A 27446-nucleotide genomic window follows, 5' to 3' on the forward strand; every position below is an offset into this window, starting at 1 on the left:
AGATTATCTGATAGCATGCACCCACCCTGAACCACCTGAACGAGTTGTAAATAAAATAATTAGCGTAGCCGGCGCTACACAAAACGCTGAAATAAAATATAAAACATGCATTACCTTTGACAAGCTTCTTTGTTGGCACTCCAATATGTCCCATAAACATCACAATTAGTCCTTTTTTTCTCGATTAATTCCGTCCATGTATACCCAAAATGTTCATTTATAAAGCAGGTTTGATCCGGAAAAAAACAGCTTTCCAAAACACAACGTCACTACAAAACATTTCAAAAGTTGCCTTTAAACTTTGCCAAAATATTTCAAACTACTTTTGTAATACAACTTTAGGTATTTTTAAACGTTAATAATCAAATTGTAGACAAGGCAAACTGTATTCGATAGAGAAAGTAAACAAAACATGCCCCTTTTTCCCTCTTGCGTAACTATCAACAGTGTAACGTTGTTCCAGGAAGTGCCTCTTCTTCGTTTCACCAATGATTAACTTCAACCTAATTCCAAAGACTGGTGACATCCTGTGGAAGTCGTAGGAACTGTAAAATGGGTGCTATCTAATTTCCCTTGGCAAAGACATCTGAGGGAACTGTCAGAGGAAAAAAATATATATATTCTGAACAGTTTTTCCTTGGGGTTTTGCCTGCTACATAAGTTCTGTTTTAGTCACAGACATGATTGAACCAGTTTTAGAAACTTCAGAGTGTTTTCTATCCACATCTAATAATCATATGAATATAATATATTCCTGGCATGAGTAGCAGGAAGTTGAAATTCTGCACGCTATTTATCAAAAAGTGGAAATGCTGCCCCCTATCTCTAAGAAGTTTTAATAGTTGATTCTAAGATTTGTATTTGATCTTGTATACGTTATTGCTCTTATTTCTTTGTTATAGGGCCAAAAAGATTGGAGAAGTTGTTTATCCACAAATCTCAGTTTTGGATGGATAACTCTTAGTGTTGTTTGCTTAGTGTTTCCAATTTTCCCAGAAATGGTTAGAGTCTATGGATTCTTCAATTATGTTGAACTGATGTTCCTTTTTTTCTGTTGTACATTTCTGTATTGTTTTAGTGATTCACCATAGTGAAGGCTCAGATTTCCAGGGTCTCTATGTTTTTGGTTGGATATGATTCTCAATTTCTTTCTTAGGTTTTTGAATTCTTCATCAAACCATTTGTCATTGTTGTTAATTTTCTTAGGTTTTCTGCTTGAAATGTTTAGATTTGATAGCGAAGCTGAGAGATCAAATATCCTGTTTCGGTTTTCTACTGACACATTTACCCCTTCACTAATACAGTGAAATATTTTGTCCATGAAGTTGTCTAAAAGGGATTGCATTTTTTTGTAAGTTTACACACTAGTTTTATTCTATCTTTAGCATTTCTTAATATTATTCAGTTCCTTTGGCTTTGATGCCTTATGATTGAGTATTGCTCTGTTGAAGTAGACTGTGATTTTGCTGTGATCTGATAAGAATGCTCTGAGAGACTCTGGGTTGAGGTCAGTGATAAAGTAGTCTACAGTACTCAATAACTATAGGTGCACCTACCGTATGAGACCCCTCAAAGCCCACCATGGACTATGTACATACCCAGGGTGCGACAGAGCTGCAGGAGTTGTGACCCGTTTTTGTTGGTTATGTTGTCATAGTTGTGCCTAGGGGGGCGGCGCACAATTGGCCCAGCGTCATCCTGATTAGGGTTTGGCCAGGGTAGGCCATCATTGTAAATAAGAATTTGTTCTTAACAGACTTGCCTAGTTAAATAAAGGTTAAATTAAACATACATAAAATAAAAGGAAGGGGGAGGGAATGATGTCACCTCCAGGCAGGTGTTTGATCCCCTGTGTGCTGAGAGTCAGGTTCTTGTCCAGTTATGGCATTTAGGTCGCCACAGACTAGTACAGGTCCCTGGGCCTGGAAAATATTGATTCCCCCCTCCAGGATGGAGCAGCTGTCTTCATTAAAGTATGGGGTTTCTTGTAGAACACAGGAGAACATTGTTCTCTGTTGAGAGAATTTCCTTTTGAATTTCTAGTCAAATTTAAAAATGTTCCCATTTTTATTATTTTAATAGAGTGAGTTAGGTCTGCTCTATACCTAATTAGCATACCCCCTGAGTCCCATCCCTGTTCCACACCTGGGTATTTGGTGGATTGGACTACCAGCTCAATGTAACCTAGAGCGAAATCAGTGTGTCCAAAGGCAGAAGACCTCAGGCCTTGGATATTCAAGGATGAGATAGTGAAGGCTTTGTGTTCCATAAAGTGTCTGTTGTTAGTCATGTGGTTTGGCCTCAGACCACTAAGTGTGAGCAGAACCTGCTGAGCATCTGATCCATTCCATTTACTTGGGCTAGTATAAGAGCGGGGGTTGGGCCTGCTCACGGCCTGGCGTATGTGTTACTTTCATGTTGAGATCCTCTTTGTTGGAAGAGGTGATCAGCAGTGATCTGAGATGCGTACAGTGGTTGCTCAACTAAAGGTTTTGCGATTATGCTGCAGGACTTAGAAGTAATTTGTGGTTTAGTATGGTACCCTGCGTCACTACTTCATTGCTCCAGACCAACGCAAGGAGGAGTTAGAGCACTGATTATGCTTTTGGGTCCCAAGGTGCTGCTGTGTCTCTAACTGACAATGAATGGGCGATATAAACCAAATAGAAACTGATAATTATGCACAACTTCATTATTACTTACTAAAACTGTTGTTACACTAAGGTATTTAATTCTAAGAGAAAATTAGACTACAATTAGGGTGTGAAAATGTTAGGATTATTTTGCTCGTACTGTAGTACTGAAGCCGACTCCCGACCAGTCACGTTGTACAGTGCCTAAGTGGTGCAGTGCTCTAAGACAATGCATCGCAGTTCAAATTGTGTTGCTACAGATGCTGGTTCAATACCTCGACTTGGAGACCTATGAGATGACTGTAGGCTTTTGGTTTCTCTCCCTCTAAAAACAAACTGACTTTATTTACAAATTAGTAACAATGTCTCACCCCATGTTCAAAAATGGCCTTTTTCTAGCTCAGTTTACGTTATTTGAAAATAAAATCATCTCCAAAATATATATATTTTTTTAAACAAAGCGATTATTATTATTATTATTACTATTAATTCAGAATTATATAAAAGCTCCTTGGATATTCTCACAGGTCTATTATTAACCCTGTTATTAGCAGGACAATATATGTATTGGTCATACTGGTCATGGCTCCCGAGTGGTGCACAATGGGATTGCCTTGCAGTTCTCTAGAAGACGGACCTAGAGCATGGGGAAGGGAGGAGGATGAAGGGGAGGGGGGGTGGACCCCCACTCGGTAGCACAGAGCAACATTGTAAGGGGCTTTGCACAAATAATGGTGCTGACTAGAGAAACTTTCAAACTGTTCTTAATGACAGTCTGCACATTCAAAATAAAACAATGTAACTAAAAATGGCATGAAAAATATGAATTCTGGGGGCAGGTATTAGAAAATAGGCGTCAGTCAAAAGTTATACTTAAATCCAAACTGGATTTAAGAAATCGCACATTTGTAAATCCCAAAGTTTTAATGTAATTGGAAAGGTAGATACAAATGATTTGTGACATTGTGGTTTCAATAAAGAATGTAAACAAAACAACATGCTGTGTTTTTATTTACAGTAGTGATGGACAGCTGGAAGCATTTTGTATTTCTTCATCAACATATTTATGCTTTTGTTAATGAAATAACGAGAAAAAAGATATTCTAAATGAAAGAAACGAAGTGGTCCCAGAAATACCTCTCTGACATAGGGTCCAGCATATCTCTTGATGATTTCTTCCTCAAAGAAATCTCGAGCCATGATACCTGAAAAAGGAGGCAACAGTGAATTATTGTGGAAACACTATTGCAGTCCGTGAGGTGTAGGCTACAATATTTTATGTACCTTTTGGTTTGTAATAGTCAAACTTAAATATATATAACATGTTTACCAAGCCTTTCCATAAGTCCACGCGTTTCTTCAACTGTCTTCTAACTGTGATTAAAGCAATGTTGATGTGACGTGATGCCAGCAGATTGCAGATGGCCTTTGCTGACCGCTCATCATCTTCATTCATGACTGACACGATGGCTTGAATAGTCTCGTTGGAAATATGGGTGACAGCTGATGCATTAGTCCAGAGTCAGGCGGTATTGGCATGTATACTACAGTATGTACTGTAGGCTATGTTTACTTGTCAGACTGCACAGTAGCCTAATAAACAAATGCAGGCGGCTTCTATCTTGAATGCTTTAAATGCAAAATGTAGGATAAAGCTGAACAGTACTGTATTTCTTCATCAGCATCTTTATGCTTTCCTTAAAATAATGATAAAAATACACTTTCAAAATGCAGATGTTTATTTACTTCAAATCAAAGTTTATTTGTCAAGTGTGTCGAATACAACAGCACCTTACAGTTAAATGCTTACTGACAGGCTCTAACCAATAGTGCAAAAAATTGTAAGTAAAGAAATAAAAACAACAGTAAAAAGACAGTGAAAAACAGTAGCGAGGCAATATACGGTAGCGAGGCTATAAAAGGAGCAAGGCTACAATACAGACACCAGTTAGTCAGGCTGATTGAGGTAGTATGTACATGTAGATATGGTTAAAGTGACTATGCATATATGATGAGTAGCAGTAGTGTAAAGAGTGGTTGGCGGGTGGTGGGTTGCGGGGCGCAATGCAAATAGTCCGGGTAGCCATTTGATTACCTGTTCGGCAATCTTATGGCTTGGGGGTAAAAAACTGTTGAGAAGCCTTTTTGTCCTAGACTTGTCACTCCGGTACCGCTTGCCATGCGGTAGTAGAAAGAACAGTCTATGATTGGGGTGGCTGGGTTCTTTCACAATTTTTAGGGCCTCTGACACCGCCTGATGGAGGGGTCCTGTATGGCAGGCAGCTTAGCCCCAGTGATGTACTGGGCCATACGTACAACCCTCTGTAGTGCTTTGCGGTCGGAGGCCGAGCAATTGCCGTTCCAGTCAGGATGCTCTCAATGTTGCCGCTGTAGAACCATTTGAGGATCGCAGGACCCATGCCAAATCTTTTTAGCTTCCTGAGGGGGAATTGGCTTTGTCATGCCCTCTTCACGACTGTCTTGGTGTGTTTGGACCATTCTAGTTTGTTGGTGATATGGACACCGAGGAACTTGAAGCTCTCAACCTGCTCCACTACAGCCCTGTCGATGACAATGTGGGCGTGCTCGGTCCTCCTTTTCCTGTAGTCCACAATCATTTCCTTAGTATTGGTTACGTTGAGCGATAGGTTGTTATTCTGGCACGACCCAGCCAGGTCTCTGACCTCCTTCCTATAGGCTATCTCGTGGTTGTTGGTGATCAGGTCTACCGCTGTTGTGTCATCAGCAAAATTAATGATGGTGTTGGAGTCATGCCAGGCCATATGCAGTCATGGGGTGAACAGGGAGTGCAGGAGGGGACTGAGCATGCGCCCCTGGGTGGCTCAGTGTTGAGGATCAGTGTGGCACATCAGCGTGGCAGATGTGTTGCTACCCACTCTCACCACCTGGGGGTGGCCCGCCCAGAAGTCGAGGATCCAGTTGCAGAGGGAGGTGTTTAGTCCCAGGATCCTTAGCTTAGTGATGAGCTTTGAGGGCACTATGGTGGGATAATGGTGTTGATGTGAGCCATGACCAGGTTTTCAAAGCACTTCATGATCACAACTGAGAGTGCTACGAGTCGGTAGTCATTTAGGCAGGTTACCTTGGTGATCTAGGGCACAGGCACTATGGTAGCCTGCTTAAAACATGTTGGTATTACAGACTCGGACAAGGACAGGTTAAAAATGTCATTGAATACACTTGCCAGTTGGTCAGCGCATGCTCGCAGTACACGTCCTGGTAATCCGTCTGGCCCTGCGGCCTTGTGAATGTTGACCTTTTGAAAGGTCCTACTCACATCAGCTGCGGAGAGCGTGATCACACAGTCTTCCGGAACATCTGGTGCTCTCATGCATGTTTCAGTGCCATTTGCCTCGAAGCGAGCATAGAAGTAGTTTCGCTCGTCTTGTAGACTCGTGTCACTGGGTAGCTCTCGGCTGTGCTTCCCTTTGTAGTCTGTAATGGTTTGCAAGGTTTGCAAGCCCTGTCACATACGATGATGCCGGCAGCGTAGCCTAGTGGTTAGAGCATTGAACTAGAAACGAAAAGGTTGCAAGTACAAATCCCTTAGCCGACAAAGTACAAATCTGTTGTGCTGCCCCTGAACAAGGCAGTTAACCCACTGTTCCTAGGTGGTCATTGAAAATAAGAATTTGTTTTAAACTTGTTATGGCTGCAATCAGGATATCAGGATAAGTGTCATCAACAACCGCTGAATAGCATTGCGCGAAATACAAAAAAATATTACTATAAATATTTATATTCATGAAATCACAAGTGCAATATAGGAAAACACACCTTAGCCTTTTGTTAATCCACCTGTCGTGACAGATTTTGAAATTATGCTTTATGCTTTTTGGCTCGGTCACGAAAATCAGAAAAGCAATCAAATTCATTGCTTACCTTTGATGATCTTTGGATGTTTTCACTCACGAGACTCCCAGATACATTACAAATATTCTGTTTGTTCCATAAAGATGATTTTTATATCCAAAATACTTCAGTTTGTTTGTTGCGTTATGTTCAGAAATCCACAGGAAAGAGCGGTCACGACAACGCAGACAAAAATTCCAAATAGTTTCCATAATTTCCACAGAAACATTTCAAAAACGTTTTTTATAATCAAGCCTCAGGTTGTTTTTAAAAGATATAATAGATAATATATCAACCGGCACTGTTTCTTTTTCAGTAGGAGAGGGAGAGTCAATGGTTGCCCCACTGTGTTGCCCAAGCAAAACTCATGCGAACACCCAGCTATCCACTGACGCGATGTTATCTTACTCGCTCATTTTTCAAAATAAAAGCCTGAAAATATGTCTAAAGACTGTTGACACCTTGAGGAAGCGATAGGAAAAGGAATCTGGTTTATATCCCTTTAAATGGAGCAAAGGCAGGCTATGGAATATGGAGCTTTCAAAATAGAAGCCACTTCCTGGTTTGATTTTCCTCAGGTTTTCGCCTGCAGTATCAGTTCTGTTATACTCACAGACAATATATTAACAGTTTTGCAAACTTTAGAGTGTTTTCTATCCTAATCTGTGAATTATATGCATATTCAAGCATATGGGCCTGAGAAATAGGCCGTTTACTTTAGGAACGTTATTTTTCCAAACATAAAAATACTGCCCCCTAGTTGAAAGAGGTTAATATAAATGGCGTCAGAGATGCAGGAAAGAGGAGTCTGTTGGGTGAATTTGTAAAACAAAAAAAGTGCACGTGTTGTTTCTGCAGGAGGTACATAGAGATGTGGTGAATGAAGTTGATTGGAGGCTCTGGTGGAAATGGGCAAGTGTGTTTAGCCATGGAACAAACGTTAGTGTAGGGGTGGCAGTCCTTTTTGCACCCGCTCTGGCTGTATAAATTGGCTTCTCAAAGGAGGTGTGTAGCGGTAGACTGCTTGTAGTTAAAGCATAAATTAACAACAGGAGGTTTGTCCTTATAAATGTGTATGCACCAAACACAGGGGGAGAAATTTGGGCTTCTGTTTGGGTGTCTTAGACAGGAACTCTCACATGTAGCACCCTGAAGAGACGCTGGTGGTTGGTGGGGACTGGAACTGAATAATGGATTTGACAAAATACAGAAATGGGGAGGAGCCTCATTCAGGCTCAGCGGGGGTGTTAAGGGACATCAGTTTGAACTAGTGGATGTTTGGAGAACTAGACATCCCAACACAAGACAGTATACATGGATGTATGTCTTTGGGGCTAGGGTGAGTGCAGCCCGACTTAATCAGTTTTACATGTCCAGGAATCAGCAATAGGGTGTTGGGCTCCACCATTCTCCCGGTGGGTTTTTTGTATCACCACATTAACATGGCTCTGCTGTCTATTTCACCAGGGCCTCGGAATGCATCCTGTTGCATCCTATTCCAGACTTTTTGGAAGGTGTGGGCAGTGAAGAGAGGAGTATGAGTCTCAGAGTCAATGGTGGGATGTGGGAAAAATCCAAATTCGGCTTTTCTGTAAACGTCTTTTGTATGTTCGTGAGTGCATTGGGATAGGAGAGTTGCCGATGAGCTGTCGTCGTGCGGATCTGACTCTCCTACACAAGAAAGGGGACTTGTGTAAACTTAGGAACTGGAGGCCTGTGTCATTGCTTTGTGCGAACTACAAGATATTTGCCAAGGTCGTCGCTAACAGGCTGTTCCATCTGGACTCTGTAGTACACAAGGACCAGACGTATTGTATCCCAGGATGATCCATCACGGACAGCTTGTTCTTAATCAGGGACATGTTGGACTTGTCGAGAGTTTCTAATGTGAACTTTGGACTGGTCTCTTTGATGGAGTGGAGCATGAGTATCTGTTTAATGTGATGTCGGTGTTTGGGTTTGGGGAAATGTTTTTGAAATGTTTGTGTTGCTTCACAGTCCCCGCTGTTCCATAAGGTGTTTTTTAATCAGTTTTTTTAAATCTAATTTTACTGCTTGCGTCAGTTACTTGATGTGGAATAGAGTTCCATGTAGTCATGAATGAAAAACACTTATGAATTGAATCCCCTATTGATTTGATTAGTCTGTATACTGCATTTCAGCTTTAAGATGCAATTGTATAAACAATTAAGTAAACCTGACTGTATTAAATTAATGTAATTCATAACTCATACATTTCTCACTTTACTTCCCCTGCTCCCTCACCCTTCTCTCTCTCTTCCTTCCCATCCCTTTCTCTATTTCTGCTGCTGTGCATTCAGCTACCAGAGCAGTGGGACCCCCATGGTAGTCCCCAGACCAGTCTGTCAGCCCCAGTGCTTCCCACAGGCACACCCTTCCCTACCCAGCCACAGCACAGCACCTCGGTCCCCGACTCTACAGAGGGCTTCGACCTCAACAAGCCCGACCCATACGACCTCTATGAGAAGTCTAGGGCCATCTATGAGAGTAGGCGTGAGTATTGTTTCATGGTATAAGGCAGTGGCGATTTTAGCATGTAAATGTAAATCTTGTTGGGGAAAACTAACTTTTTTATTGCATGCCAGCAAAGCCACTCTTCCTGTTTCTGCACTTTAGTATTTTCCTTGACTGGGAACATATGACAAAGTAATATTTGCTTCATCCAGTAGTGGCAGAAATTAGCTCTACCACAACCAAAAACGTACAACCAAATCAACATACAGTAGCTTCATTACATTAATGATAATACCCCCTGTAGGTGTAAAAAAAAAATATATATATATATATACATACAGTGGGGAGAACAAGTATTTGATACATTGCCGATTTTGCAGGTTTTCCTACTTACAAAGCATGTAGAGGTCTGTAATTTTTGTCATAGGTACACTTCAACTGTGAGAGACAGAATCTAAAACAACTATCCAGAAGATCACATAGTATTATTTTTACGTAATTAATTAGCATTTTATTGCATGACATAAGTATTTGATCACCTACCAACCAGTAAGAATTTCGGCTCTCACAGACCTGTTAGTTTTTCTTTAAGAAGCCCTCCTGGTCTCCACTCATTACCTGTATTAACTGCAGCTGTTTGAACTCGTTACCTGTATAAAAGACACCTGTCCACAAACTCAATCAAACAGACTCCATCCTCTCCACAATGGCCAAGACCAGAGAGCTGTGTAAGGACATCAGGGATACAATTGTAGACCTGCACAAGGCTGGGATGGGCTACAGGACAATAGGCAAGCAGCTTTGGTGAGAAGGCAACAACTGTTGACGTATTCGAAAATGGAAGAAGTTCAAGATGACGGTCAATCACCCTCGGTCTGGGTGTCCATGCAAGATCTCACCTCGTGGGGCATCAATGATCATGAGGAAGGTGAGGGGTCAGCCCAGAACAACACGGCAGAACCTGGTCAATGACCTGAAGAGAGGTGGGAACACAGTCTCAAAGAAAACCATTAGTAACCCACTACGCTGCAATGGAATCAAATCCTGCAGCGCACGCAAGGTCCCCCTGCTCAAGCCAGTGCACTGTGTCCAGGCCCGTCTGAAGTTTACCAATGACCATCTGGATGATCTAGAGGAAGAATGGGAGAAGGTCATGTGGTCTGATGAGACAAAAATAGAGCTTTTTGGTCTAAACTCCACTCGCCATGTTTGGAGGAAGAAGAAGGATGACTACAACCCCAAGAACACCATCCCAACCGTGAAGCATGGAGGTGGAAACATCATTCTTTGGGGATGCTTTTCTGACAGCCCCAAAACCTGAAGGATCTAGAGAAGGTCTGTATGGAGGAGTGGGCCAAAATCGCTGCAGTGTGTGCAAACCTGGTCAAGAACTACAGGAAATGTATGATCTCTGTAATTGCAAACAAAGGTTTCTGTACCAAATATTAAGTTCTGCTTTTCTGATGTATCAAATACTTATGTCATGCAATAAAATGCAAATGAATTACTTAAAAATCATACAATGTGATTCTCTGGATTTTTGCTTTATATTCGATCTCTCACAGTTGAAATGTACCTATGATAAAAATGACAGACTTCTACATGCTTTGTAAGTAGGAAAACCTGCAAAATCGGCAGTGTATCAAGTACTTGTTCTCCCACTGTGTGTGTGTGTGTGTGTGTGTGTGTGTGTGTGTGTGTGTGTGTGTGTGTGTGTGTGTGTGTGTGTGTGTGTGTGTGTGTGTGTGTGTGTGTGTGTGTGTGTGTGTGTGTGTGTGTGTGTGTGTATATATATATAGGTTCTGTGTTCATGTACAGATGCTTCATTTTTTTTAAATCTCTCTATGTTCTTTATTATTATACTCACCAACTTTTATTTTGTATTTATTTCACCTTTATTTAACCAGGTAGGCTAGTTGAGAACAATTTCTCATTTGCAACTGCGACCTGGCCAAGATAAATGTAGCAATTCGACACATACAACAACACAGAGTTACACATGGAATGAACAAAACATACAGTCAGTAATACAGTAGAACAAAAGAAAACAAAAAATACAGTGAGTGCAAATGAAGTAAGTTAATTAAGGAAATAAATGGGCCATGGTGGCGAAGTAATTACAATATAGCAATTAATCACTGGATTGGTAGATCGGCAGAAGGTGAACGTGCAGGTACAGATGCTGGGGTGCAAAGGAGCAAAATAAATAAATACCAGTATGGGGATAAGGTACGTAGATAGATGGGCTGTTTACAGATGGGCCATGTACAGGTGCAGTCATCTGTAAGCTGCTCTGACAGCTGGTGCTTAAAGCTAGTGAGGGAGATGTGAGTCTCCAGCTTCAGAGATTTTTGCAATTCGTTCCAGTCATGGGCAGCAGAGGAAAGACAAAGGAGGAATTGGCTTTAGGGGTGAACAGTGAGATATACCTGCTGGAGCGTGTGCTACGAGTGGGCGCTGCTATGGTGACGAGTGAGCTGAGATAAGGCGGGGTTTTACCTAGCAGAGACTTGTAGATAACCTGTAGCCAGTGGATTTGGCGACAAGTATGAAGCGAGGGCCAACCAACGAGAGCGTACAGGTCGCAATGGTGGGTAGTGTATGGGGCTTTGGTGAGAAAACGGATGGCACTGTGATAGACTGCATCCAGTTTTTGAGTAGAGTGTTTTAGGTTATTTTATAGATGACATCACCGAAGACGAGGATCGGTAGGATGGTCAGTTTTACGAGGCTATGTTTGGCAGCATGAGTGAAGGATGCTTTGTTGCAATATAGGAAGCCGATTCTAGATTTAATTTTGGATTGGAGATGCTTAATGTGAGTCTGGATGGAGAGTTTACAGTCTAACCAGACACCCAGGTATTTGTAGTTGTCCACGTATTCTGAGTCAGAGCCGTCCACATTAGTAATGCTGGACGGGCGAGCAGGTGCGGGCAGTGATTGATTGAATAGCATGAATTTAGTTTTACTTGCGTTTAAGAGCAGTTGAAGGCCACGGAAGGAGATTTGTATGGCATTGAAGCTCATCTGGAAGTTAGTTAACACAGTATCCAAGGAGGTGCAAGAAGTATACAGAATGGTGTCGTCTGTGTAGAGGTGGATCAGAGAATTACCAGCAGCAAGAGCAACATCATTGATGTATACAGAAAAGAGAGTCGGCCCGAGAACTGAACCCTGTGGCACATCCATAGAGACTGTCAGAGGTCCGGATAACAGTCCCTCCGATTTGACACACTGAACTCTATCAGAGAAGTAGCTGGTAAACCAGGCGAGGCAATCATTTGAGAAACCAAGGTTGTCGAGTCTGCCAATAAGAATGTTGTGATTGACAGAGTCAAAAGCCTTGGCCAGGTCGATGAATACGGCTGCACAGTAATGTCTCTTATCGATGGCGGTTATGATGTCGTTTAGAACCTTGAGCATGGCTGAGGTGCACCCATGACCAGCTCTGAAACCAGATTCGAAATGGTCAGCAATCTGTTAGTTAACTTGGCTTTCGAAGACCTTAGAAAGACAGGGTAGGATAGATATTGGTTTGTAGCAGTTTGGGTCTAGTGTCACCCCCTTTGAAGAGGGGGATGACCGCGGCAGCTTTCCAATCTTTGGGAATCTCATACGATACGAAAGAGAGGTTGAACAGGCTAGTAATAGGGGTTGCAACAATTTCGGCAGATAATTTTAGAAAGAGAGGGTCCAGATTGTCTAGCTCGGCTGATTTGTAGGGTCCAGATTTTGCAGCTCTTTCAAAACTTCAGCTGTCTTGATTTGGGTAAAGGAGAAATTATGGGGGCTTTAGCGGGTTGCTGTGGCTCATGCCAGGCAGTTGACCGGGGTAGGGGTAGCCAAGTGGAAAGCATGGCCAGCCGTAGAGAAATGCTTATTGAAATTCTGAATTATAGTGGATTGGTAGTGACAGTGTTTCCTAGCCTCAGAGCATTGGGCAGCTGGGAGGAGGTGCTCTTATTCTCCATGGACAGTGTCCCAGAACTTTTTTGAGTTTGTGCTACAGGATGCACATTTCTGTTTGAAAAAGCTTGCCTTAGCTTTTCTAACTGCCTGTGTATATTTGTTCCTAACTTCCCTGAAAAGTTGCATATCACGGGGGCTATTCGATGCTAATGCAGAACACCACAGGATGTTTTTGTGCTGGTCAAGGGCAGAGAGGTCTGGAGTGAAGCAAGGACTATATCTGTTCCTAGTTCTACATTTTTTGAGTGGGCATGCTTATTTAAGATGGTGAGGAAGGCACTTTTAAAGAATAGCCAGGCATCATCTACTGACGGGATGAGGTCAATGTTATTCCAGGATACCCCGGCCAGGTCGATTAGAAAGGCCTGCTCGCAGAAATGTTTTAAGGAGCGTTTGACAGTGATGAGGGGTGGCCGTTTGATCGCAGACCCATTACGGATGCAGGCAATGAGGCAGTGATCGCTGAGATCTTGATTGAAAACAGCAGAGGTGTATTTGGAGGGTGAATTAGTTAGGATGACATCTATGAGGGTGGACGTGTTTACTGATTTGGGGTTGTACCTGGTAGGTTCATTGATCATTTGTGTGGGTTGAAAATTGAAACCTGGTTAACTTCTTGAAACTCCCCAACCCGGATCCGGGTTTGTGACTAAAGCCTCAGGCTCATTAGCATAACGCAACGTTAACGATTTCTGAAAATCGCAAATAAAATTAAAATAATGCGTTTGCTCTCAAGCTTAGCCTTTTCTTAACAACACTGTCATCTCAGATTTTCAAAATATGCTTTTGAACCATAGAAATTGACTAATTTGTGTAAGAGTATGCAAAGCTAGCATAGCATTTTGTGTAGCATGTAGCACGCAACATTTTCACAAAAACCAGATAACCAAATAAATAAAATCATTTACCTTTGAAGAGCTTCTGATGTTTTCAATGAGGAGGCTCTCAGTCACATACCAAATGCGCAGTGTTTCCTGAAAGCGTCTGTGTGTAGGAGAAATCGTTCCGTTTTCTACATTGCGTCTGGCTACCGAAACGAACCGAAAATGCAGTCACCTACAACGTGAAACTTTTCCGGATTAACTACATAATATCGACCGAAACATGGCAAACGTTGTTTGGAATCAATCCTCAAGGTGTTTTTTCACATATCTCTTCATTGACATGCAGTTCGTGGAAGCTTGCTTTCCTCTCTGTATCGCATGGAAAAATACTGGCAGGTGACTTTTGCGCACCAATTTCGGTGCAGGACACCGGGCGGACACGTGGTAAATGTGGTCTGTTATGGTCAATCTTCCAATGATCTGCCCACAAATACGTCACAATGCTGCAGACACCTTGGGGAAACGACAGAAAGGGTTGACTCATTCCTCTTGCGTTCACAGCCATATAAGGAGATCATGAAAAACAGAGCCTCAAAAATCCTTGTCATTTCCTGGATGCCATCTCATCTTGGTTTTACCTGAAGCTCACGTTATAGGGCACGCACAGAGAAGATCTTTGTATTTCTGGACACGTCAGAGTGTTTTCTTTCGAACGGTAGCAATTATATGCATAGTCGAGCATCTTTTTGTGACAAAATATCTTGTTTAAAATGGGAACGTTTTTCATCCAAAAATGAAATTGCGCCCCCAGAGCATCAACAGGTTAACTGATAAAACTCAAACACAACTAATCTTCTTTCTGTGTCTCTTATTGTTAGGAATGGAAATTTCAAGGTTTTTGGTGGTTTTCCGAAGCCAGGATTCAGACACGGCTATGACATTTGGGTTGGCATAGTGTGCTAAAGCAGTGAGTAAAACAAACTTAGGGAGTAGGCTTCTAATGTTAACATGCATGAAACCAAGGCTTTTATGTTTACAGAAGTCAACAAATGAGAGCACCTGTGGGTTGGGAGTGGAGCTAGGCACTGCAAGACCTGGTTTAACCTCCACATCACCAGAGGAACAGAGGAGAAGTAGGATAATGGTACGGCTAAAGACTATACGAACTGGCCGTCTAGCACGTTCAGAAAAGAGAGTAAAAGGAGCAGGTTTCTGGGCACGATAGCATAGTTTCAAGGCATAGTGTTCAGACAAAGGTAAGGTAGGATGTGAGTACATTGTAGGTAAATCTAGGCATTGAGTAATGAAGAGAGAGATAAAGTCTCTCGAGATGTTTAAACCAGGTGATGTCATCGCATATGTAGGAGGTGGAACAACATGGTTGGTTAAGGCATATTGAGCAGGGCAAGAGGCTCTACAGTGAAATCAAATCAAATTGCATTTGTCACATGCACATGGTTAGCAGATGTTAATGCGAGTGTAGCGAAATGCTTGTGTTTCTAGTTCCGACAATGCAGTAATAACCAACAAGTAATCTAACTAACAATTCCAAAACTAATGTCTTATACACACAAGTAAGGGGATGAAGAATATGTACATAAAGATATATGAATGAGTGATGGTACAGAGCAGCATAGGCAAGATACAGTAGATGGTATCGAGTACAGTATATACATATGAGATGAGTATGTAAACAAAGTGGCATAGTTAAAGTGGCTAGTGATACATGTATTACATAAAGATGCGGTAGATGATATAGAGTACAGTATATACGTATACATATGAGATGAATAATGTAGGGTATGTAAACATTATATTAGGTAGCATTGTTTAAAGAGGCTAGTGACATATTTTACATAATTTCCCATCAATTCCCATTATTAAAGTGGCTGGAGTTGAGTCAGTGTGTTGGCAGCAGACACTCAATGTTAGTGGTGGCTGTTTAACAGTCTGATGGCCTTGAGATAGAAGCTGTTTTTCAGTCTCTCGGTCCCAGCTTTGATGCACCTGTACTTACCTCGCCTTCTGGATGATAGCGGGGTGAACAGGCAGTGGATCGGGTGGTTGTTGTCCTTGATGATCTGTATGGCTTCCTGTAACATCGGGTGGTGTAGGTGTCCTGGAGGGCAGGTAGTTTGCCCCCGGTGATGCGTTGTGCAGACCTCACTACCCTCTGGAGAGCCTTACGGTTGTGGGCGGAGCAGTTGCCGTACCAGGCGGTGATAGGATGCTCTCGATTGTGCCTCTGTAGAAGTTTGTGAGTGCTTTTGGTGACAAGCCGAATTTCTTCAGCCTCCTGAGGTTGAAGAGGCGCTGCTGCGCCTTCTTCACAATGCTGTATGTGGGTGGACCAATTCAGTTTGTCTGTGATGTGTATGCCGAGGAACTTAAAACTTACTACCCTCTCCACTACTGTTCCATCGATGTAGATAGGGGGGTGTTCTCTCTGCTGTTTCCTGAAGTCCACAATCATCTCCTTAGTTTTGTTGACGTTGAGTGAGAGGTTATTTTCCTGACACCACACTCCGAGGGCCCTCACCTCCTCCCTGTACGCCGTCTCGTCGTTGTTGTACGCCATCTCGTCCAAGCCTACCACTGTTGTGTATACTCCCTGTACGCCGTCTCGTCCAAGCCTACCACTGTTGTGTCGTCCGCAAACTTGATGATTGAGTTGGAGGCCGGGGCAAGCTAGCAGATAGCAGGCCGGGTTAGCAAGCAGTTAGCAGAACGGATTAGCAAGCAAGCAGTTAGCAGACCGGGCAGGCGAGCTAGCAGTTAGCCGACTGGGTAAGGCGAGCTTGCAGAGCTTGCAGCCGACTGCACCAGCTTCATGACTCCCAGCGTCATTGTTACAACATTTTGGAAGTGTACATCCTATATCTAGGAGATATAAGACATGTTGGGAGAGTCAGGAGGGTGCGATAATGAGGGTGCAATAATGAAGGACTCGTTGCGCTATCAACGCTGCAGGGGTAATATATACTTCGCCCTGTTCCGGGATGAAGTCGAACACCCTGACTTTCAGTGTGACAATTGCCTGCTCGCGGAGGGCTACAGAGAAGAAGTTGCTACGCTGGGCATACAAATAGCTGATTTGCACAGACTACTGGGAAAGCCAAGACCTGCAATTTTCTAATTTTCCTCCACTCCGAGGGCCTTGCATCACAATGGAATGATGGGAATATCGCCTTCAGGCAGATTTTCTTTGGTTGACTGGCCGCTGCTCAGAAGTGATTGCTCACAGACAAAAAAAATGGAGTCGGCGAGATGATCCTCTCCTGGACCTGGCTGGCCAGACAGGGAGACACGTCGCTGTTCATCGTGGAAGTTGAGGGCAGCGTCCGCCAGTTTCTGAGCCCTCTGCGGAGATGGGATTCATGAATGAGCTGCCAACATCGAAGAGCTTCGCAGCTCTGGAGCCTGATGTTCCAGCACCATCTTTTCATGGAGTGCCGGAGGTTCCTTCCATATCGGCCAACATTGTGATGGCATCGCCGGGGTCTAAGGTGGGTTCTGCTTCACTGGGGTCTGCGGTTCTTGGTCAACTAAATTGATGTGAGGACAATGTTAGCATTACATGTCAATTTTTACCATCTCCAAAGGGTCACTGTGAGAGTTCAACATGTTGTATCTGAAAGTGGTGACATGCCTAATGGTGCTAACTGGAGAAATGTCATTGCTATTCCTACTTTGTTTAATTTTCCTAATTGCTATAATCCAATCTTTCCTGTTGTTCTGAAATCTCAAAGTAATCTGATTTATATTGAAACTCTAAAACTTTACATTCAGAAAAGGTTTAATCATTTTTAAATCTTAATATTCGTAGTTTATTACCTAAAACGGATAATGTCCAGATCTGGGCCTCTCAGGCAGACCCTTTATTTGATCTGAAACCTGGTTAACTGATAAAACTCTGGACTCTGAGGTTGTGGTGTTGCTATTTACACAACTAATCTTCTTTCTGTGTCTCTGTTAAAGGCTACATCCAATCCTATACAATTTAAAGTGTTGGGTTTATGTCTTCAGTTGAGTTCAAACTCAAAAACAAGAGTTAAAGGAATCTATCCTGAGGCCTCAGCTGGCTCGTCAAGCTTCCATGACTCAGATAGCTAGACAGGTTCTCAAGCCACGGATGGCTCGTCAGGCTCCCCATGCCTCAGCTGGCTTGTCAGGGCCCCCGGGTGGCGCAGTGGTTAAGGGCGCTGTAATCAGCAGTGCCAGCTGTGCCACCAGAGACTCTGGGTTCGCGCCCAGGCTCTGTCGTAACCGGCCGCGACCGGGAGGTCCGTTGGGCGACGCACAATTGGCCTAGTGTCGTCCGGATTAGGGAGGGCTTGGCCGGTAGGGATATCCTTGTCTCATTGTGCACAAGCGACTCCTGTGGCGGGCCGGGCGCAGTGCGCGCTAACCAAGGATGCCAGGTGCACGGTGTTTCCTCCGACACATTGGTGCGGCTGGCTTCCGGGTTGGATGCGCACTGTTTTAAGAAGCAGTGCGGCTTGGTTGGGTTGTGTATCGGAGGACACATCACTTTCAACATTCGTCTCTCCCGAGCCCGTATGGGAGTTGTAGCGATGAGACAAGATAGTAGCTACTAAACAATGGGATACCACGAAATTCGGGAGAAAAATGGGTAAAATAAAATAAATAAATAAATAAAGTAATTCTCCCATCCCGTGCCTCAGCGGCTAATCAGGCTCCCATTCCGCGCCTCAGCCAGCTCGTCAGGCTCCCATCCCACTTCCATGCCTCAGCTGGCTTGACGGGTATCTCAAGCCTCAGGTGGCTCAGTAGTCTCCCCACACCTCAACCGGCTCTTCAGGCTCCCATCCCGTGCCTCAGCCGGCTCGTCAGGTTCCCATCCCGCACCTTAGCCGACTCGTCAAGTTCCCATTCCATGCCTCAGCTGGCTCGTCAGGCTCCCATCCTGCGCGTCAGCTGGCTCGTCAGGCTTCCATCCCGCTCATCAGGCTTCCATGCCTCAGCTTGCTCGACAGGTCTCTCAAGCCTCGGGGGCTCAGCAGGCTCCCCATGCCTCAACCGGCTCGTCAGGCTCCGATCCTGTCCCTCAGCCAACTCGCCAGGCTCCCATCAGCCAACTTGTCAGGTTCCCATTTCACACCTCAGCCGGCTCGTCAGGTTCCCATCCCGCTCCTCAGCCGGCTCGTGGGGCTCCCTTTCCCGTGCCTCAGCCGGCTTGTGGGGCTCCCATCTCACGCCTCAGCCGGCTCGGCGGGCTCCCATCCCATGGCTTGTCAAACTTTCATGCCTCGGTTGACTCGACAGGTTCTCAAGCCTCAGGGTTCGATTGTGGATCCATTATTGTTCACTCTGTAAATTAATGACATAGGAAACATTGTTAATACTTGTAACATTCATCTCTATGCAGATGACACAGTTTTGTAATCTTGTGCATGATTTTGATTCACTTATAGATATTAAATTAGTGTTACTTACAAGTAAAACCAAGCTCATTCGGGTTTTCTAGGTTATGAAATGTTGACCCTGAGGACCTGCATATTTGCCCAAACTTAGCTTGTTTCTCAATATAAGTACCTTGGTGTCTGGATTGATGACAACTTGTCCTTTGTAACTGACTATGACGCGAAACAGCCCATGCAAAACAAACAGATATTTAAACAGTCAGATTTTGATGGGGATTGTTGTATTATGTTAATTGATTGATGTGTGGGCACGTCATTTGACACTAAGGGGATTTTATTATCAACACTGCATGTAAAATGAAATCAGTATAATTTATACAGATAATTGTTTTGTTGTTCAGCCTAGATGAAGAAAGGACTCCAAACAGATTACAAATCAGTGCTGCATTCTCTCCTCTCTTGGCCACGGTAGTCTATGTTTGTGCAATCTATTTCTCTGTATTCAATTTTTTGGTCTATTTCTTCTCTCTCTCACTCTCCCCTCGTCAGGTCCAGAGTACCAGGATGTGGAGGTGCACCTGTTGAGGGAGAAGACTGGGTTTGGCTTCCGCATCCTGGGGGGAGACGAGGCCGTGCAGGCTGTGAGTCCGGACGCCCGTGACAAGGCTCGTATGGGACGGGCTGGACAACACACACACACACACACACACACACACACACACACACACACACACACACACACACACACACCATATAATGCATACCTAACACACCATAATACAACCAAACTTAACAACATGTAATACACACCTCACACAAGCACGTATATCCTCATTTAACACACCTGCTGCCTGCTGTTGCCTACACACTTAATAGCATACACACAGGAACAACATATAATGCCAACCTAACATCATAAAATACACACCTAACACCATAGTAACCACACTATAACACACAACATAATTTTACACACAATATAATCAAATTAAACCTGACAACTGTATAATCACGCTCTCTCTAGTTTACGTGAGTAAGACCGTTAAACAGGTGATAACCTTTTAATGTTAATTCACAAGGCCGCAGAGCCAGACGTATTACCAGGACGTGAACTCAGAGCATGCGCTGGCAAGCGTCTTCACTAATATTTTCAACCTCTTCTTGACCCAGTCTGTAATATCTACATGTTTCAAGCAGACTACCATAGTCCCTGTGCCCAATAACGCCATGGTAATCTTTAAAAATGACTATCGCCTCGTAGCACTGCTGTAGGAATGAAATGCTTTGAAAGGCTGGCCATGGCCCACATTGACACTCAAATTCGCATACCGCCCCATCTGATCCCAGATGACGCAATCTGTATTGCACTCCACACTGGCCTTTCCCACCTATACAAAAGGGACATGCTGTTTATTGACTACAACTCAGCATTCAACACCATAGTGCCCTCCAAGCTCATCAATAAACTATGGACCCTGGGACTGATCACCTGCCTCGGCAACTGGATTCTGGATTACTTGACGGGCCAACCCCAGGTGGTGAGGATAGGCAACATCACATTCGCTACGCTGACCCTCAACGCGGGGGCCCTTCAGGGTGCTTGCTTAATCCCCTCCTGTACTCCCTGGTCACCCATGACTGCATGGCCGCACACGACCCCAACACCATTATTAAGTTTGCTACCATTATTAAGTTTGCCACACAACGGTGGTAAGCCTGTTCACTGACAACTATGAGACTGTCTACAGGGAGGAGGTCAAAGACCTGGCAGAACAACAACCGCTCCCTGAACGTCAGCAAGACAAGTTCCTTGGTGTCCACATCACCAACAAACTATCATGGTCCAAACACACAAAGACGGTCGAGAAGGGGACATGACAACACCTTTTCACCCTCAGGAGAAAAAGAAAAAAAGATTTGTCATGGGTCCCCAGATCCTCAAAACGTTCTACAGCTTTTACCATCGAGAGCACTTTAAGATCAGATGCCGAGCAGTTGCCATACCAGGCGTGATGCAACCAGTCACCACTGGTTGCATCACGCCTGGTATGGCAACTGCTCGGCATCTGATCTTAAAGTGCTACAGAGGGTAGTTTGTACCGCCCAGTACATCACTGGGGCCAAGCTTCCTACCATTCAAGACCTATATACCAGGCAGTGTCAGAGGAAGGCCCAAACAATTGTCAAAGACTCCAGCCACCCTAGTCATAGACTGTGTTCTCTGCTACCACAAGGCAAAGTCTGGAACCAAAAGGATTCTGAACAACTTCTACCCCCAGGCCATAAGACTGCTAAATAGTTAGTTAAATGGCTATCTGTACTATAACAAAATAGCTTACCTGGACAATCTGCCTTGAACCTTTTTGCACAAACTTTTTTGACTCCTCACATTCCCTGCTGCTACTGTTTATTATCTACAACTTTATTCCTAGATATATGTACACATCACCCTCAATTACCTCAAACCCCTGCACATTGACTCGATACTGGTACATTGTGTAAACAGCCAAGTTATACTCATTGTGTATTTATTATTACGTGTTTTACTTTTCTATATTTTCTTTCTGTCCGCACTGTTGGGAAGGTCCCATAAGTAAGTATTTCGCTGTTAGTCTACACCTGTTGTTTATGAAGCATGTGACAAAAACAATTCGATTTGATTTAAAAGGTCCATTATGTAACTTTTTGTACTACCCAACTGATTTCAGATAGAAATGCGAGTTTCAACGATCTGTCATTGTCATTGAACGCAAGTCTGATAAGCGGTATATCCATTCTAAATTCAGAAAAATGAACATGTAAATATTTGTAAGGCCATAAGATTCAACAACTGAGACATAAACTGAACAAGTTCCACAGACATGTGACTAACAGAAATGGAATAATGTGTCCCGGAACAAATTATAAGTAATAGTCAGTATCTGGTGTGGCCACCAGCTGCATTAAGTACTGCAGTGCATCTCCTCCTCATGAACTGCACCAGATTTGCCAGTTCTTGCTGTGATATGTTACCCCACTCTTCCAGCAAGGCACCTGCAAGTTCCTGGACATTTCTGGGAGGAATGGCCCTAGCCCTCACCCTCTGATCCAACAGGTCCCAGATGTGCTCAATGGGATCGAGATCAGGGCTCTTCGCTTGCCATGGCAGAACACTGACATTGCTGTCTTGCAGGAAATCATGCACAGAATGAGCAGTATGGCTGGTGGCATTGTCATGCTGGAGGGTCATGTCAGGATGAGTACAATGATGCTGTGACACCCCGCCTCAGACCATGACGGACTCTCCACCTCCAAATTGTTCCTGCTCCAGAGTACAGGCCTCGGTGTAATGCTCATTCCTTTGATGATAAACTCGAATCTGACCATCACCCCTGTTGAGAGAAAACTGTGACTCGTCAGTGAAGAGCACCACAGTGACCAGTGGGTTTGTGCACACAGGCAACGTTGTTTCTGGTGATGTCTGGTGAGGACCAGCCTTACAACAGGCCTACAAGCCCTCAGTCCGGCCTCTCTCAGCCTATTGCAAACAGTCTGAGCACTGATGGAGGGATTGTGTGTTCCTGGTGTAACTCGGGCAGTTGTTGTTGCCATCCTGTCACAGTACTGTACAGGTGTTGTTATACGTGGTCTGCCACTGCGAGGACGATCAGCTGTCCGTCCTGTTTCCCTGTAGCACTGTATTAGGCGTCTCACAGTATGGACATAGCAATTTATTGCCTCAGCCACATCTGCAATCCTTATACCTCCTAGCAGCATGCCTAAGGCACATTCACGCAGATGAGCAGGGACCCTGGGCATCTTTCTTTTGGTGTTTTTCAAAGTCAGTAGAAAGGCCTCTTTAGTGTCCTAAGTTCCACAGGTGCATGTTCATTAATTAATTCAGTAATTAATTAATAAACAGAAAATTCCAAATGGTCTACTACATAATGGACTATTACTTGGAACTGGAGCATTCGCCTTGTTGTATTCTAGAACAACCCTCAGCGTGAGACATACAGTGCATTTGAAAAGCATTTAAACCCATTGACTTTTTCCACATTTTGTTACGTTACAATTAATTAACGAATTAATACAACACGGCGAATACTCCAGTTCCAAGTAATAGTCCATTATGTAGTAGACCATTTGGAATTTTCTGTTAATTGATGCTTACACAACACCTCTCCAAAAGGGGAGATAAACCCTTCACCATGTTGTTAGAACACTTGCAGTATCTCAAAAAAGACTACACTAAATACAGCTACCCCTCCCCTTGGCCGGTCCTAAACCTTCAATGTTTACAGATCTGTGAGTTGGAAGATTTAGCAGTACACTGTGGTAAATGCACTGAGTATACCAAACATTAGGAACACTTTCCTAATATTGAGTTTCACCCCCCATCCCTCAGAACAGTCTCAATTTGTTGTGTCATTGACTCTACAAGGTGTTGAAAAAGTCCCAAGTTGACTCCAATTATTCCCACAGTTGTGTCCAGTTGGCTGGGTGGTGGACCATTTTTGATTCACATGAGTGTGAAAAACCCAGCAGCATTGCAGTTCTTGACACAAACTGTTGCACCTGGCACCTACTACCATACCCCATTCAAAGGCACTTAAATCGTTTGTCTTTCCCATTCACCCTCTGAATGGGACATGCGCAATCCATGTCTCAATTGTCTGAAGGTGTTAAAATCCTTCTTTAACATGTCCCCTTCCCTTCATTCACACTGATTGAAGTGGATTTAACAAGTGACATAAATAAAGGATGGTAGCTTTCACCTGGATTCACCTGGTCAGTCTATGTCATGGAAATAGCAGGCGTTATAAATGTTTTGTTTTATATATATACATATATATATATATGCTACTAATATAGATTGTCGTTGAACAGATTGTGATCGGGGCGATCATAGAGAACACTCCTGCAGAACGCGATGGACGACTTCGACCCGGGGACGAGCTCATCTCCGTGGATAAGATGGTGGTTGCTGGGAAACCACACAGATATGTGATCGACCTGATGCACGCCGCCGCTCGCAATGGCCAGGTCAGCCTGGCGGTCCGGAGGAGAGTCCACTTCCCCAGTGAGTAGTGTACACTACAGAGTAGAAACTAATCACCATTATAATGTATTGTACAGTACTATACACTATACACACCTTACACACTATACAACGGCCAGCTCAGCCTGATGGTCCGGAAGAGAATCTATTTCCCTGGTGAGTAGTGTACACTACACAGAGAGAGGGGCAAAGAAAACACACTCTCTCTCTCTTTCTCTCCCCCTATGCTGCCTTCTGTAGGTGAGGTGTTAGGGGTGAATGGCCGTAGCCCTGGCTCCGTGTCCACGCAGCACAGCTCCCCACACAGCGACGACGCCTCAGCTTCCTGTCCCGTCACCCCCGACAACGTCCCGCCGCCCTCCGTCACCTCCCCCCTGGAGGGTGCTGTCCCCCTGCAAACCAATGATGTCATCATCCACCGCAAGGAGAACGAAGGCTTTGGCTTCGTTATCATCAGCTCGTTGAACCGACCGGAGAACGCTGCCATCATCAGTGAGTCAGACATTCTTTCTCACACACCATAGAAATAGAATTAATCGAGAAAAACTACTAAAGTGATTATACCGTGCATTTGGAAAGTATTCAGACCGCTTGTCTTTTCAACACTTTATTACGTTACAGCCTTATTCTAAAATTGATTAAATCGTTTTTTCCTCCTCCTTCACACAATGCTCCATAATGTTGTTTTTTTTGCTAATTTATTACAAATAAAAAACTGAAATGTCACATTTACATAAGTATTAAGACGCTTTACTCAATATTGTTGAAGCACCTTTGGCAGAGATTACAGCCTTGAGTCTTCGTGGGAATAACGCTACAAACTTCACAGACCTGTATTTAGGGAGTTTCTCCCATTCTTCTCTGCAGATCCTCTCAAGCTCTGTCAGGTTGGATGGGGACCTTCGGTGCACAGCTATTTTTAGGTCTCTCCGGAGATGCTAGATTGAGTTCAAGTCCGGGCTCTGGCTGGGCCACTCAAGGACATTCAGAGACCTGTCCCGAATCCACTCCTGTGTTGTCTTGGCTGTGTGCTTAGGGTTGTTGTCCTGTTGGAAGTTGAACCTTCACCCCGGTCTGAGGTCCTGAGTGCTCTGGAACAGGTTTTTATCAAGGATCTCTTTGTACTTTTCTCAGTTAATTTTTTCTCTCTTAACCTCTCTAGGGTATGTGGGATGCTAGCGTCCCATCTGGCCAACATCCAGTAATGTTGCAGAGCGCCAAATTCAATTACAGAAATGCTCATTGTAAAAATTCAGAAAACAAAACATATTTTATATAGGTTTAAAGATTAACTTCTTGTTAAACCAACCACAGTGTCATATTTATAAAATGCTTTTCGGCGAAAGCATACCTAGCCCAGAACATAGCCCAGTAGACAAATTATTACAAACAGTAACCAGCCAAGCAGAAGCGTTACAAAACTCAGAAATAGAGATAAAATTAATCCCTTACCTTTGATGATCTTCATACGGTGGCAATCAGAAGACAATCATTTACTCAATAAATGTTCCTTTTGTTCGACGAAGTCTCTTCATATCCAAAAACCTCAGTTTTGCTAGTGCATTTTCTTCAGTAATCCACAGGCTCAAACTCAGTCAAAACAATCAGACAAAAAAATCTAACTTGTGTCCGTAAAGTTCATAGAAACATGTCAAACGATGTTTATATTCAAACCTCAGGTTGTTTTTTTAGCCTAAATGATCTATAATATTTCAACCGGACAATAACGTTGTCAATATAAAAGGTAAACAAGAAATGCACATGCGCCTGAAATTTAACAACTCGTTCAGACTGGTCTTGCTCCCTAATTATAAGAATACAAGCCTGAAACGATTTCTAAAGACTGTTGACATCTAGTGGAAGGCATAGGAACGGCAAATTGCGTCCTAAGTCAATGGATACTGGAAACAGGATGCAGGGTCTAAATACTTATGTCAATTTTTTTTTTTACCTTTCTTTAACCAGGCAAGTCAGTTAAGAACAAATTCTTATTTTCAATGACGGCCTAGGAACAGTGGGTTAACTGCCTGTTCAGGGGCAGAAACCTTGTCAGCTCGCAACATTACTAGTTACTAGGTTACTAGTCCAACGCTCTAACCACTAGGCTACCCTGCCGCCCCAAGTGTTCATTAAGTGTTCAATAAGGTGTTTCTGTTGTTGTTTTTTTATACCTTTTATGCATTTCTGAAAACCCGTTTTCACTCTGTCATGATGGGGTATTGTGTGTAGATTGCTGAGGGAAAATGTAATTTCATACATTTTAGAATAAGGCTGTAACGTAACAAAATGTGGGAAAAGTCAATGGGCCTGAATCCTTTCCGAATGCACTGTATGTCTCACTCTGAGTGTTGTTCTAGAATAGAACAAGGCAGATGCTCCAATTCCAAGTAATAATCCATTATGTTGACTCCAATGCTTCCCACAGTTGTGTCCAGTTGACTGTCCTTTGAGCGGTAGACCATTCTTGATTCACAAGGGAAACTGTTGCAGCACCATTGCAGTTCTTGACACGAACCAGTGCGCCTGGCACCTACTACCATACCCCATTCAAAGGCACTTAAATATTTTATCTTTCCCATTCAACCCCTATTATAAGATGGCGCCGGAGCAGAAGGCAGACATTTTACGTACCCCCAACCGATTGTTTTTTTGTTAGTTTATCTGCATTGTTTGTAACTTATTTTTGACTATTTTTGTACATAATTTTGCCGCTACCATCTCTTATGACCGAAAATAACTTCTAGACTTCCGGACTGCGATTACTCACCCACAGACTAGCAGAATCCTTTTTCTTCATTCATGACTCTGACGAGCCCGAGGCGGAGGACATACGGCTCCCTCTGGAACAAGCCCTGACCCCAGTGATCTGTGTGAAGAGGAGGTGGAGAAAGAGAGGCAGGAGAGCGGTCTGCATTCTGAGAAGTCGGAGGCAATCGAATAAACCCCCACTTCCCTCAAGCAAACATGCAATCTTTGGACAATAAAATGGACGAGATACTTGGAAGATTAAACTACCAACGGGACACTAAAAACTCTAACACCAGCGGTTGCTGCTTCACGGAGTCGTGGCTGAACTACAACAATATCAACATACAGCTGGCTGGTTATACGATGTACCGGCAGGAGAGAACAGCAGTGTCTGTTAACTTCTTGAAACTCCCCATCCCGGATCCGGGTTTGTGACTAAAGCCTCAGGGCTCATTAGCATAACGCAACGTTAATGATTTCTGAAAATCGCAAATAAAAT

General features: G+C 43.6%; 1 protein-coding gene across 5 annotated transcripts in view; it reads left to right on the top strand.

The window, feature by feature from the left end:
• The window catches only part of LOC135509743 (membrane-associated guanylate kinase, WW and PDZ domain-containing protein 2-like), a 314746-nt gene that overhangs the window by 253256 nt on the left and 34044 nt on the right, over window positions 1-27446 (top strand). For all 5 annotated transcript variants that reach the window (XM_064930644.1, XM_064930645.1, XM_064930647.1 and 2 more), the window contains exons 13-16: window positions 8828-9020; window positions 19708-19799; window positions 24028-24220; window positions 24440-24691. In XM_064930644.1, coding sequence (XP_064786716.1) covers window positions 8828-9020; window positions 19708-19799; window positions 24028-24220; window positions 24440-24691 — 730 coding nt within the window. The remainder of the gene's footprint in view (window positions 1-8827; window positions 9021-19707; window positions 19800-24027; window positions 24221-24439; window positions 24692-27446) is intronic.

The sequence above is a fragment of the Oncorhynchus masou genome, chromosome 22 (genome assembly GCF_036934945.1).
Source record: "Oncorhynchus masou masou isolate Uvic2021 chromosome 22, UVic_Omas_1.1, whole genome shotgun sequence".
NCBI classification, from domain to species: domain Eukaryota; kingdom Metazoa; phylum Chordata; class Actinopteri; order Salmoniformes; family Salmonidae; genus Oncorhynchus; species Oncorhynchus masou.